Source organism: Molothrus aeneus, chromosome 21 (assembly GCF_037042795.1).
Source record: "Molothrus aeneus isolate 106 chromosome 21, BPBGC_Maene_1.0, whole genome shotgun sequence".
Taxonomy (NCBI): Eukaryota; Metazoa; Chordata; class Aves; order Passeriformes; family Icteridae; genus Molothrus; species Molothrus aeneus.
In genome coordinates this window covers 526,971-548,806 of record NC_089666.1, presented here as the reverse complement: position 1 = coordinate 548,806, position 21,836 = coordinate 526,971, and the positions used below count along the sequence as shown (strand labels likewise).

The following is a 21,836-nucleotide window of genomic DNA, read 5'->3' as shown; positions in this document are numbered from 1 at the left end:
GAAGGAGGCCCCATGCAGCTGACAGTACTGGGGGTTCAGGCACATAAATTGGAGAGGCAGCTGAACACCCACCAGCCAGCCTGCTCCTCCCCAGGACAGAAGGTCACCGAGCCCATCTCCTGGGGACATGCCTCAGATCTCACTGTCTGCAGCAAACCACCAAAATTTGGGAAAGCGCCTTGGCTGCTGAAGCAGCTCATGTCTGTGTTGTGAAAGGGCACTCAGGTTTGCTGAGCTGGATGGAGGCCACTGGAGATATCACTTCCCTTTTCCAGTGCTCAAATTAACTGGGGACATGCTGGCAGTCTGCCAGATCAATAATAGAATTTGCCAAGACATCAGCATCAGCTGGGGCTGCCGGGGCTTGTCCAAATTACAAGGAGGGTTTTCAGACCACTGGTACCATTTTTCTCCTGCTCTCCCTCACAAGAGGCTTCAAGAAACATCCAAACTGCCTCTGTGCTCCCACCACTGCCATCCCTCACTTCTGAGCAAGCAGCAGATCTTTGCACCTAATTATGGACAGGTTGGGTTTCAAAATAATAAAACCTTAACCCCAAAACAAAGCCTAGAGCACCAAATTTGCGTATACTGTGTTAAAATAACACCTGGGGGCTGTGAAATGACACTTTACATGGGAAATGTCAAGTGAGGGTTGCTCAGGGCCACTAGTGTACCCAGGGTACTCTGCCTTCTTCCAAAGGATCCCACAGCAACAGGACAGACACTGGGTCACAAATGGGAGTTGTGTAGAAAACAGACATTTAATAATGGTCACAGGCTTAGTCCTGCACCCTAAATGCAAGGAAATTGTGCTGGTTTTGGCTGGGGTGGAGTTAACTGCCATCATAGTGGCTGATGTGGGGCTGTGTTTTGAATTTGTGCTGAACACAAGGTTGATAATATAGAGGTGCTTTTGTTATTGCTGAGTGGGGTTTACACAGGGCCAGGGCCTTTTCTGCTTTTCCTAAGGCCATGCTGGGGAAGAAGCTGGGGATGCAGGGGAGGTTGGGAGGAGGCACAGCCAGGACAGGTGACTCCAACTGACCAAAGGGGTATTTCAGACCACATGACATCATGCTCGGTATATAAAGTTGGAGGGAAGAAGGAGGGAGGGGACATTTGGAGTTATGGCGCTTGTCTTCCCAAGTTGCTCTTCCATGGGATGGGGCCTTGCTCTCCTGGATGTGTTGAATACCTGCCTGCCCATGGGAAGCAGGGAATTAATTCTGTTTTTCTCTGCTTGTGTGTGTAGCTTTTGGTTTCCCTGTTGAGCTGTCTTTATCTCAACCCACAAGTTCTCCAGCTTTTGCCCTTCAAATTCTCTCTCCGATACCACTGGTGGGGGAGTGAGCGAGTGGCTGCAAGGGGTTTGGCTGCTGGCTGGGGTTAAACCATGACAGAGATGTATAAATCATAGAATCCTAGGATGGTTTGGGTTGGAAAGGACCTTAAACCTCATCCAGTCCCACCCCTGCCTTGGGCAGCAACACCTCCCACTATCCCAGGCTGCTCCAATCCCCATCCAACCTGGCCTTGGACACTTCCAGGGATCCAGGGGCAGCCACAGCTGCTCTGGGCAGCCTGTGCCAGGGCCTCCCCACCCTCAGAGGGAAGAAGTCCTTCCTAATTTCCATTCTAAATCTACCTTCTTTCAGCTTAAAGCCATTCGCCTTTGTCCTGTCACTCCACCATTACCTGATCTAACATCCTCCATGGGATGTCACTTCCCAGTTTGTTTCAGGCACTCTGCCATTTCCCCAAATGCATCTGGCAGCTGCAACAGGACACAGTGAAGGGCAGGATGGTCTCATGATCTAGCCTGACCTTAAAACAGATTCTGTGCTTCCTTAGAGGATGGCACCAAGGTCAAGAGGGGCACAGGACCCCCCCAAAACTCAACAGGTCACCCCGCACCCAGGACAAGACTTGAAAAAATCATGTTTTCAAAAATGAAGGATTTTTCCTTCCAGAGAATTGCTTCACATGAAACTCCACAGCCGCATCTCTCTTTCTCCATATTTTATTTTTACAGAGGAAAAAAAAATCATAGTGTAACAAGAAATCACCAGCAATCAGTACCTCCAGTGTGGTACACACCAGACCAGGACATGTCCTGGGAAATTAATCTCCTTCCCAGGTAAAACATAGGTGTTGCTAACACTGCAATTTGCTCTGCTGTGCACATCTCATCCATCAAGAAGGAACTGGAATGGGGGGATGTGAGTTATTATCTCCTCATAATAATATTGGAGATGCTCAATGGACTCTGTAAAGCTGCAGAGCTCTTGCTGGGTGTGTGCTGCTGTCAGGACTCTGCTGAGGATACATCCACACAGGATCTTGCTGGGCAGGAAGGCAGGAGAGATGGCCCCAAACAGGACAGGTGAGCCTGAACCACTCCTGATGTAACACCTACATTGTCCTCTTTTGGTTGTGATAACACTCCAGCAACAGGGCCCAAAGGGCACAGCCAACAGGCCCCATGCTCATGTTCTGCCCTGTCTGAGCTGCCTCTGCCCTAGGACAGGACTAGAAATAAAGCAACTTCTCCTCAAGCCCTGCTGAACCTTTTTCCTCCCCCCACAGTTTTCCAGGAACAAAGAGAGATCATATTGACTGTAGTGCTCCCTGCAGATATTCACTGTAGTGCTCCCTGCTCACACATAAAGGCCAGGACACCTGTAAAGCACTGTTAAACCCATTTCCCATGCCAGAGCACTCCCACAGCTTGTGCACGGTTTCCACAACTCCCAGCCCCCACAAAGTCAGAAAATGGGGAACAGCTTCCAACTTCACCAACCTGTGGGACAAAATCCACTGCTTTCCTCCCAACACATCTGTTCTGAAACCACCAAGACATAGTTGCTTGTTCTGTCATTATCCCCGTTGCTCATCCAAAGTGCTATGCACAGTGCCCAGGCAGGCAAGAGATGGGCTCCAGCAGTTCACCCTCTGGCCCCTCTCCTCCTGGCCAAGGGGCATCCCAGGTTTTTCACCTCTTCACCTCAGTAACAGGTGCATTTCACTCTCTCCAGAGGTGGCCAAGGCCCAGTTTCAGGCTCTTTAAGCAGTGATATATTCAGGGTTTGGAGGTGACCTGTCAAGGGCTTGGAGTTTTCCTTCAGCCTGGCAGTAGCTCAAGATTTCTGCACAGGTGGCAGCCCAAGAGCTGGGGAAGGCCTGGGAAGGCTCAGAGGAGCTTCCACAAAGGTGCACCTGGGCACTAGCACTAATCCTCAAGGCCCTTGAGCACCATCTCCTGGTCATTCATGGATTTAGTGGCAACTTAACCTCCTTGCTTCCTCCATGTCACCATCCCCACAAAGCTTGGGGGGACCATACATGAGAGCCCTTCAAGACGTGCAACACTTCAGCAGGGTTACTTATAAGCTAACTGCCACACACACAAAATGCCATGAACTCCCCCAGCCCCCCTCCTGAGAGCTCTGCTGCTCTCTTCTTCCTTCCAAGTTTTGACAGGAACAAACTCTCACACTGGCACAGCCACATTGGCGCGCTCCTGTGCCACCATCTCTGCCTGGTGGCCCTGAGCAGCTGGTGCAAGATGCTTCTGGAAAGGTCCAACGTGTCCCCCTCCCATCCTGCTGTGGCTCTGGGCAGCAGGATACAAAAGGCACTGCTCACAGTGTGCTCCCAGGCTCCAGGATCCAGCAGGATCACCCCTCTGTGTGTAAATATCGCAGTGGCAGGCTCAACCTTTTGGCATGAGGAAAAAGAAGATAAATGCTACCAGTCCCCTCGGAGCCACAGGAACCCTGCATCTAATTGCACTTCATAATGGATTCAGCAAGCCATTAATTATCAGATTATATTTTAGGAAGCTGCAGATAAAAAAGCTTTATGAAATTTAGTCTCAAAGGAACTGGTGTGCACAATGAAGCTGTTGCATTATGCCAGCACCAGAGAAGCAAACTTTACAGCAGGTACTGAGTGCATTTTACAAAGCAGTGCCCCATGTGCCAGGGGAAGGTTCATGTGCAGTCATAGCAGCTATCCCACACTCCAACACCTTCATTAGTGCCATGCCACAAAGGACGCTGACACACAGGCACAGCTCCTTCCCTTTTTTCAGAATGTCCCTGGTGAATTAGAGGCAGATCTCAGGGATGTTTGCTCACAGAAAGGATGGATATGCCCAGACATGCCTGGGAGCCTCCTTCCTAATAGACCACAGCAAAAACATGGATGGGATTAGACCTGTGTGGCACAAGGTGCCATCCAAACAGTGCTGCAGTAATTTAGCACAACTCCCAGGAAGTCTCTACTGGAGGAGAGGCCCAAAGGTCAGCTCTTCAGCTCTGTGCTCTGTTTTCTCTGGAGAAGTTCTCCAGCTGCACAGCAATACAGGTGAGAGCAGAAGGAACAAAGCAGCCCTTACACCTTGCAGAAAATACCTGTGAGCACATCACTGATTCAGCCATAAAAATCTCCAACCTAAATTCTCAGGACAGTTTTTTTTTTGTTTCTCTTATCCATAAGCCCCAGCTTTGTCCTGTACCAGTCCTCTGCTCTCTGTTCACAGCAGTGGAGGATCACACTTGATTCCCATCTTTTCCTCTGCTGCTTTATTTCTCATGTGTTGGTGGAGACGAGTGTTCTACCAGCGGCTGACTGCAGGGAGACTTCTCAGGCAGTAAACGTCTATGAACCTCCCCTGTCCGTGGTTATGCTGTGCTTGCTGCATGCCTGAGATTGTTTTCCCAAAGAAGCCCCAAATCTCCCAGGTGAAGCAGCACACTGAGCTCCTGAACAAGCCTAGTGGATACCAGGTGCCAGGCACAGGCAACCTCCCGTGTCCCTCACTTGATTTCTTCACACATCAGAGTGACTGTTATCAAACAAACGCTCCACAGTTACCACCTCAGAGCCAGTTTGTCTCATTTGGGATTTGGGCAACGTCACAAGTTTGGCATCATCGAAAGAGATTATGTGCTCTGCTGCTCCTTGCTCTGATGTCTGAGTCACCTGTGTGGAAGGAAGATGACCCAAGAGTCAGACATGTACAGCACCACTTTCCCCTGGATCCCTTTGCTGCTCAACCCTTTCCCAGCCTCAGCTCAGGTAATAACATTTAGCTTCACACTACGGCTTCTGCAATTACAACAGGCATGAGACTAATAGGGAATATCAAACTACACACACCAATGATGCAAAAGAAGACAGGACAATAATTTAAATATTTCTCTCCACAAGTTGCTATAATTTAGCTCCACAAGCAATCGTAGACAGTAAACATTCTATGATTATCCACTGGAGGAATGCCATCCCAGGGAATCTTGCACACTGGACTCTCTCATCCAAGGAACTCTTCTTGACTGATGGATGAAATATGGAAGAGGATGAGGCTGGGTTCAAACCTAGCACTGGGCCTCCAACAAAACAGCTGCAGTGTCACAGGGCATCATCAAGGTGTTAATAACCTCTGAGTAACCAGGCACCTCCACACATACTGCCAATCCTCCTCCTCAGCTCCTTAAAGTCATGACTGAGCAGCTTTCTCTCCAGCAAACCCGCTTCATGCCAGCACAGAAATCCCAGAGTACTGTGGGCTGGGGTTTGCATCATAGATCCCTCCAAGAATGGGAAATCATGGAGCAGAAGAGGCAACAGGGCCCAAAGAGTGGATTTGGGAAGAATAAAAGCGTAGGAGAGAAGGATGGGTGAACAATGTGACACAGAGCAGTCCTTATATGCACAGTCTGGGCAGTGGTGGCTTGGGAGGTCACCTTGGATGATGATGCTCAGTGCTGAGGTGCCCCTCCAGCTTGCCCTGGGAGGGGAAGAGCTCACCCATGAAGGTGCTATCTTCTGTGTGAAGTGCTGGCTGGTGACGTGGCTCTGCAGGGCCCCAGGGAGCGGAAGGCCATGAAGCAGTACAAGCAGCACAATGGTTGGGAAGCTATGGGAGAAGCACTGTCCAAGTCTGGCCTGGACAACCAGGGCCAGCCTGAGAGCACAGGGAGCTGCAATGGGCAGGGCACACAGGGCTGAAACCCAGGAGGAACTGGCATGTGCTAGTGTCCCTCCTCCTGGCTGCACCACTGGCCGTCAGTTTATGGCTGCTTGGGTTCATTTTGGCTCCCTGCAGCACCTGCATTAAGAAGCCCAGCTGGTTTACCAGCAACTGTAGCTGACCCTGCTCACAGGAATCCCTTCTTCCTGTTCCCTTATACCATCCAGCACTGTTCCTTGCTGGCCTAGCTTGCATATCTCCTGATCCAGCTATTCCAAAATCATTACCCAACTCAGTGGTTCTCCACTTTCAGAGACAGCTTTTTCTAGGTCTTCTTCCTCATTCTCTAGGCTGCTGTTGGCTGTCTCCTCCAATGTTTCCTGATTTATATTCTCTCCTGCTATCCCATGCTCTGCCGTGGGGACCCACCATTTGTCATAGCCTGGTCTGCCAGTTCACTCTGCCCTTACAGCTTGCAAACTTGCCAAAGCATGGAACTAGATGATTTTTGAAGTCCCTTCACACCCAAACCATTCTACAATTCTATGATTCAAAGGGTCCTTGACACAGTGTCCCCAAGCCCAGGTTTGTCTCTCATCTTTCTAGTGCTACACTCACTTTTTCTTCAGTCTCCCACTAGCTGTGTAGACAAACCTAGTGCTTGGGGTTCCATCCATCATCTCCTCATGCTGTTGTGTCCTCACCTACACTTAGCTCTCTTCTCTACTGTAACAATGAAATCCATAACTTTCCATGATTCTGGTAGGTCCAAAAGCTTAACATGTCCCAGCCTCACCCAGTGTTTTTCCATTTCATCCTTACTTTCTGTTTCTTCACACTTTTTCCTTACCATGTCCCTCTTCACCCTCCTGTTTACATTTCAGACATCACCAAGAGGAACCATCACTGTTCAACAGGTAACCTGAACAGCAGCAAAGGTGACAGACTTGAGTGCCTGCACTTCACTGAACCTGCAGGAGAGCCAGCATGGGGAACAGCTCCATGCATGACTCACACTCATAGAACTTCACATCTGCAAACAAAGCCAAGAACACAAAAACATGCTCTCAGGGTCTTTTACAAGAGACCTTCTAGACCACAGCTCTCTAGTATTTCATCACCACCACACCTGCACACGGGCATGAGGAGCATCCTCAGAGGAGCAGCCAGGAGCAAGCAAGCTGCAAGATGCTGAGATGCTGAGATGTGATGCTGAGCAAGATGCAAGAGCCAGAAGAGACTACTACAGTTCACAAGAATCTACAGGAGGTGCAGCCTCCTGCAAACAGGAGGTGCAGCCTTGTGCTATCAGAGTTACAACTGCATCGGTCTCTTCTCCCACATAACAAGTGATGGGACAAGAGATCACAAATAGCACCAGGGGAGAATTAGGCTCTGTGCTCTTCCACATTTTTATAAATGACTTGGAGATAGGACTGGAAGGAATATGGGGCAAGTTCACATAAGATACAAAACTGGGAAGAGCTGTTGCCTCCCTCAAAGGCAGGGAGGCCCTGCAGAGAGACCTCAACAAAATAGAGGACTGGGCCATCACCAACCATGTGAAGTTCAACAAGAGAAAGTGCCAGATTCCTTACTGGGGATGGGGCAACCCTGGATGTGTGGGTGGACCAGGCAACAAGAGGCTGGAGAGCAGCTGCAGGAAGGGACCTGGGATCCTGGTCAATGGCCAGCTGGATCTGAGTCAGCAGTGCCCTGGCAGCCAGGATGTCCTGGGGGACATCAGGGAGAGCATGGCCAGCCAGGCAAGGGAGGGGATTGTCCTGCTGTGCTCTGCAGTGGGGCAGCCTCTCCTTGAGTGCTGGAGCAGATTTGGGCACCACAAAGTAAGAAAGATAACTATTAGAGTGTGTCCAAAGGAGAGCCATGGCAATGGTGGAGGGCCTTGAGCAGAAGCTGTGTAAGGAGCTGCTGAGGGCACTTTGTCTGTTCAGCCTGGAGGAGACTGAGGTCAGACCTCATCACATCTACCACTTCCTCATGAATGGAAGAGGAGGGGCAGATACTGATCTCTTCTCTGTGGTGACCAGTGACAGGACTTGAGGGAATGGCCTGAAGCTGTGTCGGGGGAGATTTAGGTTGGATATCAGGAAACAGGCTTTTCACCCAGAAAGTAGTCGGGCACTGGAACAGGCTCCCCAAAGAAGTGGTTCCAGCACCAAACCTGGCAGTGATCAAGAAGCCTTTGGAAAATACCCTTGGACACTCTTGGAGATGGTGCTGTGCAAGGCTAGGAAACTGGACTCAATGATCCTTGTGGGTCCCTTCCAACTCAGCATATTCTGTGATCAGGGAAAATTTCTTCATTAAAAGCATGGTCTGGCATTGGAATAAACTGCCCAGGGCAATGGTGGAGTCACCATCCCTGGAAGCATTCAAAAATGTGTGGATGTGGCACTTGGGGACAGGGTTTGCTGGTGAACATGGCAGTGTTGGGTTAATGGTTGGACTAGATCCTGGAGAGCTTTTTCAACCTAAATGATTCTGTGATTCTCTCTCTCCAAGCAGTCACTATATCACTTACAACGGGTTCTTACCTGTGTGCTCTGCCTTGACGTGTTTTTGGTGAGCAGCAGTGCTGGTGAAGGTTTTGTCACAGCACCCGCACCGCAGGGAGGAGAACTTGGAGGAGCAGTGATTCTGAGCTGCAGAGACATCAGAGTGGTGGGTCCTATTGTGATAACATAGCCCTGACAACTGCTGCAATGACAAGGATCAAATCACGGTTACCATCCAAAGCCGTTGGCTTTAAACCAAAAGAAAGCAGGTTTAGATGGGATGGGATATTGGGAAGGAATTCTTCCCTGGGAGGCTGGTGAGGCCCTGGCACAGGGTGCCCAGAGAACCTGTGACTGCCCCACCCCTGGAAGTGTCCAGACCAGGCTGGATGGGGCTTGGAGGAACCTGGGCTAGTGGACTGTGTCCCTGCCCATGGCAGGGAGTGGAACAAGGTGAGCTTTAAGGTCCTTTCCAACCCAACCCCCTCTGACATTCTATGATTCTGTTGCAGGGACAGAATGACAGCCAGAAGCCATGTGGAAAGCAACAGAACAGGGGAATTGTGCTCAGCAGGTACAAGACCTGCTTGTCTTCCCACTGGACAAGTGCTAACACCTCACTCTGTTTCTCCATTGTCCCTGATGAGCTGAATACAGCTGAATCCCTGATCCTTGTCTCATTCACTGCAGATCTCCTTTTGGTGTGAATTCTTGTTCCCTTGCAGCAATGTGGAGGTCTGCCACAACATTGTGAACTGCACCAGGAAGGGCAAAGAGGTTTGGTTCCTCACACACATCCTGCTAAAGCAGCCAGGAACTAGAACAGCTTGGTTATTTTTGGAGACTTTCAAATTTGCCAGTAGCCCTACTTTTCCTTGATGAGCTATGTGGAAAACCAATTAGGGAAGAACTAATCAGAAAGTGGTTGTGCTCAGTGGGGCAGGAAAAATGAGCTGAGCTGTGTTTCTCACATATGGAGCACATGTTTCTCACACGTTTCAGTCACTAAGAGCTGAAGGGAAGAAGAGGACAAGATTTCAGACTATTACTTTACTATATTGTCCAAACTTCCATCTAAACACCCTTGCTCCCAGCAACCCTACCTGAGGCAAGAGCAAACTCTCTTCCAGATGTCACATGCCATGGGGAGCCTCTTCTTTTTCTTCTTGGCCATCCCCACCATCCTACAGACCTCCAGCTGATGCTTCTCCAGCTCATTCTTTGTCGACTTGACCTCGCCACACTCTTTATGCTGGATCTGCTTTCCTCTGGCAACCTGACAGCATTTCATGTGCACCTTCAGGCGGCAGTAGAAGTGAAAGACCTTATCACAGGCTTTGCAACAGGTTTTGCAGACAAAACTCTTCTTGGAAGAAGCTTTGTCCTGGGATTCCTGTGCTTCTTTGGCACTGGCACCTCCTGCCTTGTCCTTATCTTTGTCCAGAACTTCAAATTGGGATTCACTGTTCACTTTCCACCTCCTGATCCCAGGTTTCTGCCCTCTTCCCTCAATCAAGAGACCTATGCAATTACTGTTTGGTGATGACCAGTAGGACTGAGTATCTGCCCCTCAGTCTCCCATCTCCTGAATGCTCCTACATAGTTTTCCCCGCTCAGACGCAGCAGACACACATCAGACATGTTGTCCCATCACAATGGTGACACACAGGTCTGCCTAGAAGTGGTTCTGGCCGTGCATGGTTAGAAACATAAAGACTGATCCTTGAATTTCTCCACTACACATGCAAGGATCTGCATGAGATGCCAAGAACCAGGGCCAGATTCTCCTAAAAGCTTGTTTCTCAAACTCTTGCTTCCAAGCATTTGCCTTCTGCTCAGACACATGAAGTTACAGTCATGTTTGCAGACCTGAGCCTCAGGTATGATACTGTCAAAATCTGCCACTAAGAGTGGATATCCAGCCCTTAATTACAAGAAATCTCAGAAAAACTTCACAAACACAATCCCTTTGAAAAGGAACAGATAATCTTGCTATGACCCTTTTGAGTCCTCTGCTCAGGGCCCTGAGGTATTTTAAACCACTCATTATGTTCATTTCTTAGAAAGCACAAATGCCTTCCCGAGTCCCTCTAACACCATCATCTCAAAAAGCACAAGCTGGAAAATTCACCCAGGATCTCAATCTACTGAAAAGACCCACAGGAAATCTATGTATGGGAGAAATCAAAATACAAACAGATACATTTGTCTTCTTTACTATAATGAGAACCCGGAACTGTGTCACCGTGGAAACTGGCACAGACTTCTCCTTTTGCCACTGTACAGGAAAACTCAGCCTGTGCTAGAAAAACTTCATCTTTACCTTCCTCACTACGGGAAGAGCTCAGCACAGTGTCCCCTCGCACAGCACCACTGCCCCAGATTTCCAACAACTAAAGACCAGATGACATATTTCAATGGATCTGGAAATCTTAAGACACCAAGTGGTGATCCATAATCTGCAAACACATAAAGGGAGAACAGCAGACTGGAAAACTGGTTTCCGGTCTGTCCTGTTCTATCAAAGTCACTTTGACTCGTGACCTCTAAGATTTCTTTCCACATCCCTTCAACCAATCCTGACAGTTTTTCTGACCTAAGTGAAGAATGATTTTTCAATCTACCAGTGAGATGGCAAATGTCTTTTTATTTAAACAAGACCACAACAGCAAAAGCCTTTTTATAGAGCTCTTGACACATTTCTGATATTTGAGAGTAAGACCAATCTTGACAAATATGATCTCCTAAATGACTGTAGAGAGCCCTGGAAAGCAGAAGGCTAGGGAGGAGGTTATGGAATTGGCTGAAAGAGCCAAACCGTGCCCTTGCATGCACCAGCTGCCAAAAATGACAGTGCTCTGACTACAGCAGGGTTCAAAGGAGAAGCCAAGAGATTCCATGTTGTACCCCCACCAAAGAAACCAATCCATTACTTGCAGTGCTGAGCGTGGTTGGAGATGGATGCAGTTTCTTCCACAGGGATGCTCTGTGCCTTCCAAGTGCTTTGGTTCACCTAACTTAATCACTAGAGGGTTTTTTGAGGTTTTTTTGCAGTCGAGATGCAAAAACGGTTGTTTTCCTGTGGATGTGCAAATGGAATGGCTCTCCATGCAGCACATACATTCCCAGAAATGTAAGGTCTCCTCAGTTTTATAACAGGAAGCTCACACCTCCCTAACATGAGGCCTGAAGTTATCACTCATATCTCATGCCAAAAGCTACAAGGTCCATAAAGTCACTTGCAATATGTGGGCCTGGTAATCAGTGATGTCAGAGCTGAGTAGACTGGCCTGGCCTCAAAATTAAGATATGGAAATTCAGCGCAAAGATCTGTAGGATGCCAGAAAGAAGCTGCTATCTGGCAATCCTCCTCTGGACACTTCATCTAGAATAGATGTTTTTGCCAAGTAAATAACATTTTCCAAGGCTTTTGCTTTTGATGATGCTTTTTGCTTGATTTCATCTCAACCTTGGCTTGAAGCCCTGAAAAGCCACTCAGTGGCAGCAGTCTGCTCTCTTTGATATTGCTGCCAGAGAGGCAGCAGCTGCCAGAGCAGTCACACTGACTCCCCAGGCCCCTCTGCTACACACGCCGAGGTGTCCAGGAGTTCACTCAGGCTGCACATTCACAGACACATGAATTTTTGGCTCATCTGCTCCAGAGTCATCAGGGCATCAGCCCTGGCCCATCCCACGGACACACAGAGTCAGGGGGAGTGGGACAAGTGCCTGCAGCATCAGAAGGTGACAGAATCAATGGCAGATAAGAAAGAATCACCCTTTCTCCAGAAATCAAAGCCATGACCAGGTGAAAATGCCAGCTGGATCGGTGGCAGCTCTTGCTACAGCTATGAGAGATAATGTAGATCTGAACCGGGAATGAATATTGGATTTGCAGCATAAGACCTCTCTCAGGAGACCACTGAGGCAAGGAATGGGAGTGGAGCATGTGCTGCCATCCTCCAAACCCTACAACTATAGCAGTCATCATGTGTTAAATATAGGTAAAACCTTATAAAATAAGGGCTTTGTTACCCTTGTAGAATCATGGCTCAGGCCTGCTACTTTGGCTAAGCAGAAGGGGGCTATGGGAAAGTGACTCAGCTGAATTGGAGGTAGAAAAACAAGCATATAACCATTATGTGCTCACATTGTGTTTATGGTGGTTGGTTGAATTATATTTGTTATACTTCAATGGAATGTAACTGATAATGTCCTAACTGCTTAAAAAGGCTTGCTTTTTGCAATGAAGCAGCTCTCCTTTGCACCTGCCTGGGGACTGTGCATCATGTTGCTTGTATAATCGAGATCCTTGGTTTCTTCTGCCTGTGCCCTGCTCCCAGTCACCCACTCCCACCTTCCACCCCAGCAGCATTTCCTCACTGCTCAAGACCATAGGCAGGCCAACAAGCCCAGGGTTCAAAGGCTGACCTGCCCCCAGCACATGGGGGACAGGCTTTGCCTGTCCCTGCCACACATGAAACGATGGCAAGTGTCAAAGCCATGAGGCTTGTGTTCATTCATAAAGACCGACAGCCTTGACCCAAATTTGCATATGAAGTAATCAAACCTTATATCCCTAAAAAACCCCGACATATTAACAGCAAACTGCTTTTCCTCTAACTCCTCAGCAATCTGATGGTATTTCCACACTGCTTGTCAGCTAAGCAGCTCTGGCACTGTAAGAAAATAGGAATGGACTGGGCCTGTACTTGGCTAAAACCCACACTGTGCACATCCCAGAGGACTTTGCAGTCCAAATAATCTCGATAGGCTGGGAAACAGATGAAAATATATGTAAGCAAACAGAATAAGCAAGTCACATTTGCATCCTTTCCAGGAGAATACACACCTGCAATTACCTTCATGACCCTCAGGTATCCTTGTCATTAAAGCACCAAATTCAGTTAAGCATTTTTCTTTCAAATGATGGATGCAAAGTTACAATTGGGTTCAGCTGGAAAGCCTCCCACAGCTCAGGGCAGGACTCACATGTGGTTATTGCTCTGCATTTGTTCTGGAGTTAACAAATTGCTATCTGCATGTGTATTGTCCACAACTTTGCCAAACTAGTATAGCAGGTAACATTGTCCTACTGCTGTCAGACCCTCACAGGGAGGTATTTATCTGTAAAGTGCATACAGAGCAAGACTAAATTAAAACATTCTAAGAAAATTAACTCAGAAAATAGCCTGGGACTACAAACTGCATTGTTATGGTCATCTTTGCACTAGACAAGTGTGCTCTGTCATGACGTTTCCTCCACATATCTAATCTGAATCTGCCTTCTGTCAGCTTAGGGTCATTTGGCCTGGTCTTGTCACTGCTTGCCCCTACAAAAAGTCCCTCTCCAGCCTTCCTGTAGGCCCTCATTTTTATAAAACACCCAATAAAATATCCGGCACACTCTCACTTCAGCAAAGGGGCACTTCCAACTTTGGATGGCTTCCCAACTTAAGCAATGACCCTTGATCTCAAGGGCACATTGTAGGCACATTGGGACCTGCCCACGCTTTGAGCCTCAAATCATGCCTGCTATGAGAACATCCCATCATACCTCTTTCACTGCTTCCCTGAGCCCTGCCTACCCCAAAGCCAAGCCCTTCAGGTCTTCTCTTTGCTGGATGGCTTGAAGATCAGCTTGCCATGCCGCAGGATGATCTCAAGGCTGTGTTCTCACTGATAGCCACTGAAGGTGAAAATAAAAAGCAAAGGTATTAAGAACACAAACCCAAGAACCTGAGCTGTTAACAGAAGTGACTTCTTCATGGCACAGAAAACACCAAACTACCACATTCAAGCTTTGGTTGTACTAATCGCAGCACTGACATCCAGCATGAGCCTTGCAGACCTCCCTTCTCACTGTGTGTGCAACTTCGGGCAAAAATATCAGGTTTTCTAAGGTATGTTGCTGAAAGAGACAGTGACAACTTCAAAAGGCAAGGCATGGTTCTCCCATGAGTCAGGATTTCTTCTCTCCCTAGTTACAGAGATTCTAACTTCTGCAGAGAACAGGCATTCCTAGGCACAATTTGACTCATCTCAGGACAGCCACATGAAAATTGGCTGGATGCACCAGGGATCAGAGGCACTGGTTTTGCCATTCAGAACACAGAGGGGGTGGGGGAGATCAGATGGAGGCACCTGGCTGCAGGTGAGCCCCATCTCTGTGCCCACAGGGCCAGCACACAGAGTCAAGCTCTGCTGCAGACACCACAAAACTGAGGACCCCTCACACTTGTGTAAGAGTTTGACAACAATTTAGAGGTACAAGTATGGTTTAGGTTTTAAAGCAGGAAAACTGAAAGCCAAGGCTATGGGGAGGACAGGATGGTGGCTGCACAGAGACCTCCAATGAGCCCTGGGCTCTCAGACTGATGTGCCTCCAGCTGACCGTTACCACAGAATGGTGGCCAGCTCTCAAAGGTTTGCTCATTATAAAACCTGCATGCACAGAGCCACAAGCAAAACAGCTATGTTTTCCAAAGTGCTTTTCCAGCTATAACTGTTTCACCAGGGACATGGGTGTTGAGAGCCACTAGAAGAAAAGAGGTTACTGGCCAGGGAGGGATGAGGAATTAGAAAGCGGCTGCTGCCAGCAGCAGGAGAAACTCGGGGAAAGAGTAGGAGGACACTTGTGAGGAAGAAAAATTCTGAGCTGGGTTGTTTCTAGATATCCTTCATGAACAGTTTCGGGGATGCAGATTCCTGCACAGTCATCAGCAGTTGCCAAACAGCAGAGACAGACAAGGACTGCTGCTCCAGCACTGCCAACACAAGGCAGGTGAAACCACCGCCTCCTACTCACAACCTGCTCCATCACCTTGGAGAGACCCTTAGGGAGGCACTAACAGGGACCCCTCCCACCTGCCTCCCGCTTCACACTCAGACACAGAATCCCCTAGAAGAGAATATTCTGACTTGAAAGGAACATGGGCATGACTGAGGCTCACCCAGACCCAGCCTGTCCTTGGTCCTACCTGCTGCCAACCTGGCTCACAGTGCAACTGAAGTGGGGACCACTTAGAACCTAAACACATCAGCCATTCCCTCAGCTTGCTGTGAACAAGCATCTTTCCTCAGAGCCCAAATCAGCCACTCTTAGTTGCTTATCTTCAGCTTCATATACATTAGCCTGCCTCACTCTCACTACAGAATACTAAGGAATCATTAAACCAAGTCCTGCTGGAAGACTGCCTGAAACCCAGAATGGCAGGTAGTAAATCAAGTCCTTAGGAATTCCAGTATTTCCCCCCAGATGAGGATGAAAACTCTGTATCTGCTTGCACAAGTGTAGGAGCCTGTTCATATCTCTCTCTGCAGGAGCCAGGCTCCAAGCAGCAGAGATGTCCTGCAGCAGCACCTGGGTGTCTGTCAGGAGCTCCACAAAGTTCTCTCAGTATTGTCTCAACAGTTGGGCCCTATAATCCTCTGGGCTCCATTTGCCTGAATTCAATGAATGGAAAAACAAACAGCTCAGCTTGCAGCATTTTCCCAAAGGGCTTCAAAGGTAGGGGAGACAGGAAAGGCCCAGGCATGCAGTCCTCCCTAGGTCACTAATGCTCAGGGCCTTATGCTCAGCACACTCGGATACACATTCCAGCAGAGGATGAACATGACAAATCAGAACTTCTCCAATGCAGAGACAATATAGACTATCTTCTACCCCCATGTGCAAACAGAAATTTGGGTGCAAAGAAATGCATCTTTGGCACCCAAATGTCTCCTGAGTATCAGTCCCAGTCTGAGCCCAGAGGAAGAAAATCTCAGTGTTCAGCAGATGAACACATGGCCTTGTCTGTGAAGGCAACACCGCCAACACCTCAAGATGTTTTCAAGCCTCTTCTGATACTGTGGAATCACAAAGACCCCATTACTGACTCTTAACTAGAGCTTCGTTGTAAGAGGTCTGTAAGTCAGTGTTTGATCCACTCCACCAAGAAGGAGCTTGGAAATACCCTGGTTCATGTCCCTCTCATGCCCTTGTTTGACTATCAAACACACCAACATTTTATATTCAGATGGTCCAAGGTAATCAAGAACCCAGTGGACTGAGTTGCCCTTGGTGAAAATGTTAAAGGCACACAAACCAGACTTGCAATTGCAGAGCAGCTGCAGCACCTTCTTCTCCCTCTTACATCAAAAAAAACGTAACTTTAACCTCATTCCTTTCTCCTGTCTAATTCTAAGCTGGATTTGCTGAGTTTGCCTTGATGAATCAGAAAAATGATGACTCCAGAGTAAAACCCCAACCCTTTAAAGACACCCCAGCATCAGGACATGATAGACTAAGTCAGGAAGAGGAACAGTGTTTATTCAGGATAATGAAGAGACTTGGGCAAAATCTATTGTGTCCCAAAAGTAATCTAGGATTGTACTTGTCACTTGATAAATAAAACTGGAAATTGGCAAATATATTAATCTGGAAAGGATTTTTTCACCACCATTGCAGTTACTATGTTGAAGAAGAGGCACAGTTGTACCTCAGTGGGAGAAATCAAACCCAAAACCTGTAGTTCATCCCAGACATCCATGCGTGATTTTGTGCTTGTGTCTTTTAATCATTCTGGTTCAGTATCAATAAGAACAATCCATCATTCCCACAGCACTACCTGGGAGAAAAGCAGGAAGTACAGCTTGGGAAAAAAAGGTAAAATCCCTGGGACCCAGAAAATACACAGTGCCGTGTAAGAAGAGAAAACTCTCTGGGATAGGAAGGAAGCAATAGCAGGCTGGGGGGATATGCAGTGGAAGATTCTGAGCTACTATGAACAGCTCCCTGAAAAAGACTTCTTGGACACATCAATCTGATCCCCAGGAAAGCCAAGGGAAATTCACAGATGCAATATTTTCCTTCTGCTCCCATCAGAATGTTTCTGATTTTATGACATAAAATTGAGTTGTTATGAATGCACTCACTGCTCTGCCACCATGCCAAGGTGATCTCGAGAACCAGCACATGCCATGTGCCACAGTGCAGGACCTCCTGCTCCCTATTAGCTGTACAGCATGGGACACCAAAGGTACCACCAGTTAATTCATCAGTTGCCAGCAGACTCAAATCATCCCCTCCCTCTTCATTTTCATCATAAGAAATATCTGTGCTTCTGTTTGTTCAAGCTGCAATTTGATGAAATTCAGTTCTGTGTAATTAAGTAATGCCCCTCCTTGGAATGGGTATTACCACAAGATAATTAACCATGCTGGGAGTCTGGTGTTTTGAGAAAGCAATCGTGCTTAACAAATGACAAAGCCAAGTGCCTGTTGGGAATGTTTGCTACAGAGGAAATTATCAGCATTATGAGTGCAGTTTTGCTTTCTATTAAATCTTCATTTACATTTCACTGCATGTTAATTTAGATTTAAATTTTATATGACTTCAGAGTCTCTTGATTTGAATTGTTCAGAGTGTGCCTAAACCCATCTAAACTTGGAAGGTTGTCCCACCAGGCAAAAGATGGGGGCTCCTGAATCCCTGAACCATCACAGGCAGGCAGCAAACAATAAAATCCCACCAAAACGAGTAAGAGGAGTGGCCTGGCCATCCAACAGAATGATGTGTAATGGGGACACTAAGTGTAGGATTCCCATCAGCACACTCTGCTCCACACAGGAGACCACGAGTCAGTGACCAACATAAGCAGAAATGCTACCTGGATCAAGGAAAGAAGCACAGCCCAAATAAATTTCCCCCCCCCCCATCTTCCCCAATCACAAGGAATTCCAAATAAGACATTGTATTTAATGTCAAGACATCTCCAGCTTAGGGGAAATTTTAGGTATTTGTTTTCAAAGGCAGTCACTACCATAGAGTAAAGTCACCAATGGAAGTTTAGTTTACTCATACCTTTACCATCAGAGATGTTTGCTCTTGCCACCAAGTTGTCCGGCAGAGGCTGGAGTCCAGGGAAGGATGCTTTCACAGCCTCCAGAAGTTTCCACTTTCAGGGTTTTCTCTTCATCCACCTTCCTGAGCAGATTGTCCATGGCTTCCCTCTGAGAGCTGCCTTCACAGCAATCCAAAGCTACCTGTAACAAAGAAACAGCCACAAAACTCTGACAACTTCCTACAACCTCCTGCATCTGAACAGAGATCAGAAAAACAGCAACAGTACCACAATACTGCACTAGATCCCTACCCACTGCTTACACAATTTAACTGAAAGGCGTTATAGGGTGGCAGTTACAGGAACACCCAAACATGGCCGAGGTGTAATAGACATGTCACCTTGAAAACAAACCTGGTGGGTTCTTCCACCAAGTCCAGCTCTTGGAAGTGGCTGACGAGCAAAAAAACTACTTTTTAAAAAAAACAAAAGTAGACTTAAAGAGAGCATTCAAAGCAACATTTCATGTAATATTTTTAGTGAATACTTTTTAAAACTGTCAGTCTCATTTCGCTTGTCTCTGCAATTGTTCTGCTTGCCATCAAAAAATTGATGGCCAGAAGAAAATACTCTTATTATTTAAATAAGCAGCTAGCTATTAACTGAATTATTATTTCTCTGACAAGGCCATGTGAAACATCTCTTATGTGAGATGCAACTGCAGTAGATTGGAAAAGCTCTAGGATGCCAGTAAAATACCTCTAAGGCTCCTACAAGGGAGAGGCACTTGGCAAATACAAGTGACCTCCTTTCCACCAGCACTGTGCTCCTGAGCAGAACCTTTGCAGGGCACCAGCCCAGTTCCCTGATGTCAATAAGCACTACAGAGTCCTATAAATTAAATTATAAAATTATTAATATCTGTCCTAAAACATTTTTGCTCCCTTTTTCCTGGTTGGTAAGATCTTCCACAGCCTCATTCCCCCACTGATTTTTCTAATTTTCAGCTGAAATTTATTCATGGCCAGTGTATGCCTGTTTGTTCATGTGCCAATACTATCTTTTAGTTTTAAAAGCCTTTTAAACTCTCTGAGGCGTTTACCCTACCCTTCCTCTTTGATTTCATTATAAGAGCATGATCATATTCCCTCTCAGTCTTCATTCCCCTTGTCTAAATAAGGCAAGTCCTCTTATAAAACAGCTTCTACACTCCCCTAGACTTCCCACTGCATATCTGTCCAAAGTTCCAGTATGAATTCACCTTTTTTGAACCAGACTGGAAGAGAAATTTTGGATGAGGTCTCTACTCTTAGTTGTCATTACCACACCCAACGCCCCCCCTTCACTTCATACTGCCACATCAGTCAGTTCTCAGTACTCAGTTCTCCCGCCATGGAACTGGAGAACTGAATTCATGGAATACAGAATCAGAGAATCATTTAGGCTGGAAAAGCCCTCTAGGATCATCAAGATCACCCATCAACTAGCACCACCACCATGTTCACCACTAACCCATGTCCTCAAGTACCACATCCACATATCTTTTAAACCTCTCCAGGGATGGTGACTCCACCATCCCTGCCTTGGGCAGCCTATGCCAGCACTTAATAACCTTTACAGTGAAGAAATTTTTCCTAATATCCAATGTAAACCTCTCCTGGCACAACTTGAGGCTATTTCATCTTATCCTGTTACTTGTTACACAGGAGAAAAAACCAACTCGCACCTGGCTTGGACCTCCTTTCAGGGAGTTATAGAGAGTGAGAAGGTCCCTCCTGAGCCTCCTTTTCTCCAGGCTGAGCTGCCCCAGCTCCCTCAGCCACTCCTTGTGCTCTTTCTCTGGACACTTCAGCTCTTCAGTGACTTTTTTGTCATAACGGGCTCAAAACTGAACACCATTCATTCTTCTCTCTCTTGCAGATCCTCCTCTGTGTGGACAAAAGATTTCGATTGTGCTCATCATCAAAATTTGATAAACATGCCTTGGTATTTTTGTGTCCATAACATCATAATGTTACTATGAAGTAAGTAATAATATTAACTAATATTAAGTAAGTACCAAGAATCCCACTAGTGACTGCTACAAGTTGTGAGTCCTGCCTTCAGCACAATCTGTGGTTGTCTCCCAAAGAAATGCATCCTTTTCAATATCACAGTTTCTCCTAGTTTAACAACTTCCTTACATGAAATTCAAATGCTTTGCTCTAGATCTAGACCAAGGCAGGAAAAAAAAACCCCATTTTCATCTCATGAAATAAAGAACCCAGGTCAAGCAGAAGCAATTTAGTTAACACCTGAGAGGGACCAATCTGATTTTTATTTATGCCGCAACATATATAATGTTCTTATAGGGGCTGTACATGTGCTAGCAACCCTGTCCCCAGGAAGGCTTCGCCTGGCAGCCAATCAAGGCAGAGAAGGCCTCCACGATAGGACTGTGAATCACACACACACACACCCACACCACACACACACAGACACACACACACACACACAGACACACCCACAACCACACACACCCACACACAGACACACAGACACATGCGCACACAGACACACACATGCACACATACACATACACGTGCGCACACACGCACAACAGACACACAGACACATGCGCACACAGACACACACATGCACACATACACATACACGCGCACACACCCACACACAGACACACAGACACATGCGCACACAGACACACACATGCACACATACACGCGCACACACGCACAACAGACACACAGACACACGCGCACACAGACACACACGCACACCCACACCCACAGACAACACACCCACCCACACACGCACGCACACATACACACCCACACACACCCATACACAGACACACTCACATGCACGCCTGCACACACCCACAGACACACACACATGCACACTCACACCCACACACGCACACACACCCTCCGCCATTTTGCCAGTGGGGCAAATGCCCGGGTGCCGGCGACCAATGCCCAGGAAATGAGACTATGGGAGCAACGTTAGCACACAAAAGCAGCTAAATGCAACACAACAGGACCTCCCCCAGACACAACTGGAAATGCTCTCCAGTTATTGAGCCCCCATTTGCTTTGGGTACCTTGGAGAGAGGGGGGTGTGCCTGTAGGGTCCGCTCAGCCCTCCTCCCTCCTTCTCGCCTTTTCTTCCCTGTGGTCCTGCTTCCCTGCTTCACCGTTCCCGAAAAACCAGCTCGCCATCGCGACGACCTGGTGCTCTGCTGCCTCCCCAGTGAAGCAGGCGCTGCTGCAGCCAGCTGGCCCTCATGCGTCCCAGGCACGGCCGCCGCCAGCCTGACCCAGCTGCGCCCGCAGCCCCAGCCTGCTTGCCGCTGTGTTTGGGGCGCTGCCGCCGCACGGACCTGCCGCAGCGCTAGCCCGGCTGTGCTAGTGCCCGGTGCCCGGCCTGTCGCCGCCGCCTGCACCCAGCCGCAACCATCGCCCACAGCCGCCGCGCCCCGACCCCCAAAACCCGCGGCTGCTCCAGGGACGCGCC

The 21,836-nt window shown here is 47.8% G+C and overlaps 1 protein-coding gene across 1 annotated transcript in view; it reads right to left on the bottom strand.

Moving 5' to 3' along the window:
- Positions 1-2,014: 2,014 nt before the first annotated feature.
- Positions 2,015-21,836, bottom strand: part of ZBTB40 (zinc finger and BTB domain containing 40) — a 33,967-nt gene continuing 14,145 nt past the window's right edge. Inside the window, 17 exon segments of the mRNA XM_066564216.1 lie at positions 2,015-4,854; positions 4,856-4,991; positions 5,717-5,752; positions 5,755-5,832; positions 5,835-5,879; positions 5,882-5,923; positions 6,925-6,945; positions 6,948-7,010; positions 8,536-8,643; positions 9,600-9,625; positions 9,627-10,028; positions 14,085-14,130; positions 14,133-14,171; positions 15,132-15,296; positions 15,769-15,942; positions 18,344-18,435; positions 18,437-18,525. Coding sequence (XP_066420313.1) covers positions 4,824-4,854; positions 4,856-4,991; positions 5,717-5,752; positions 5,755-5,832; positions 5,835-5,879; positions 5,882-5,923; positions 6,925-6,945; positions 6,948-7,010; positions 8,536-8,643; positions 9,600-9,625; positions 9,627-10,028; positions 14,085-14,130; positions 14,133-14,171; positions 15,132-15,296; positions 15,769-15,942; positions 18,344-18,435; positions 18,437-18,525 — 1,593 coding nt within the window. The 3' untranslated portion in view covers positions 2,015-4,823.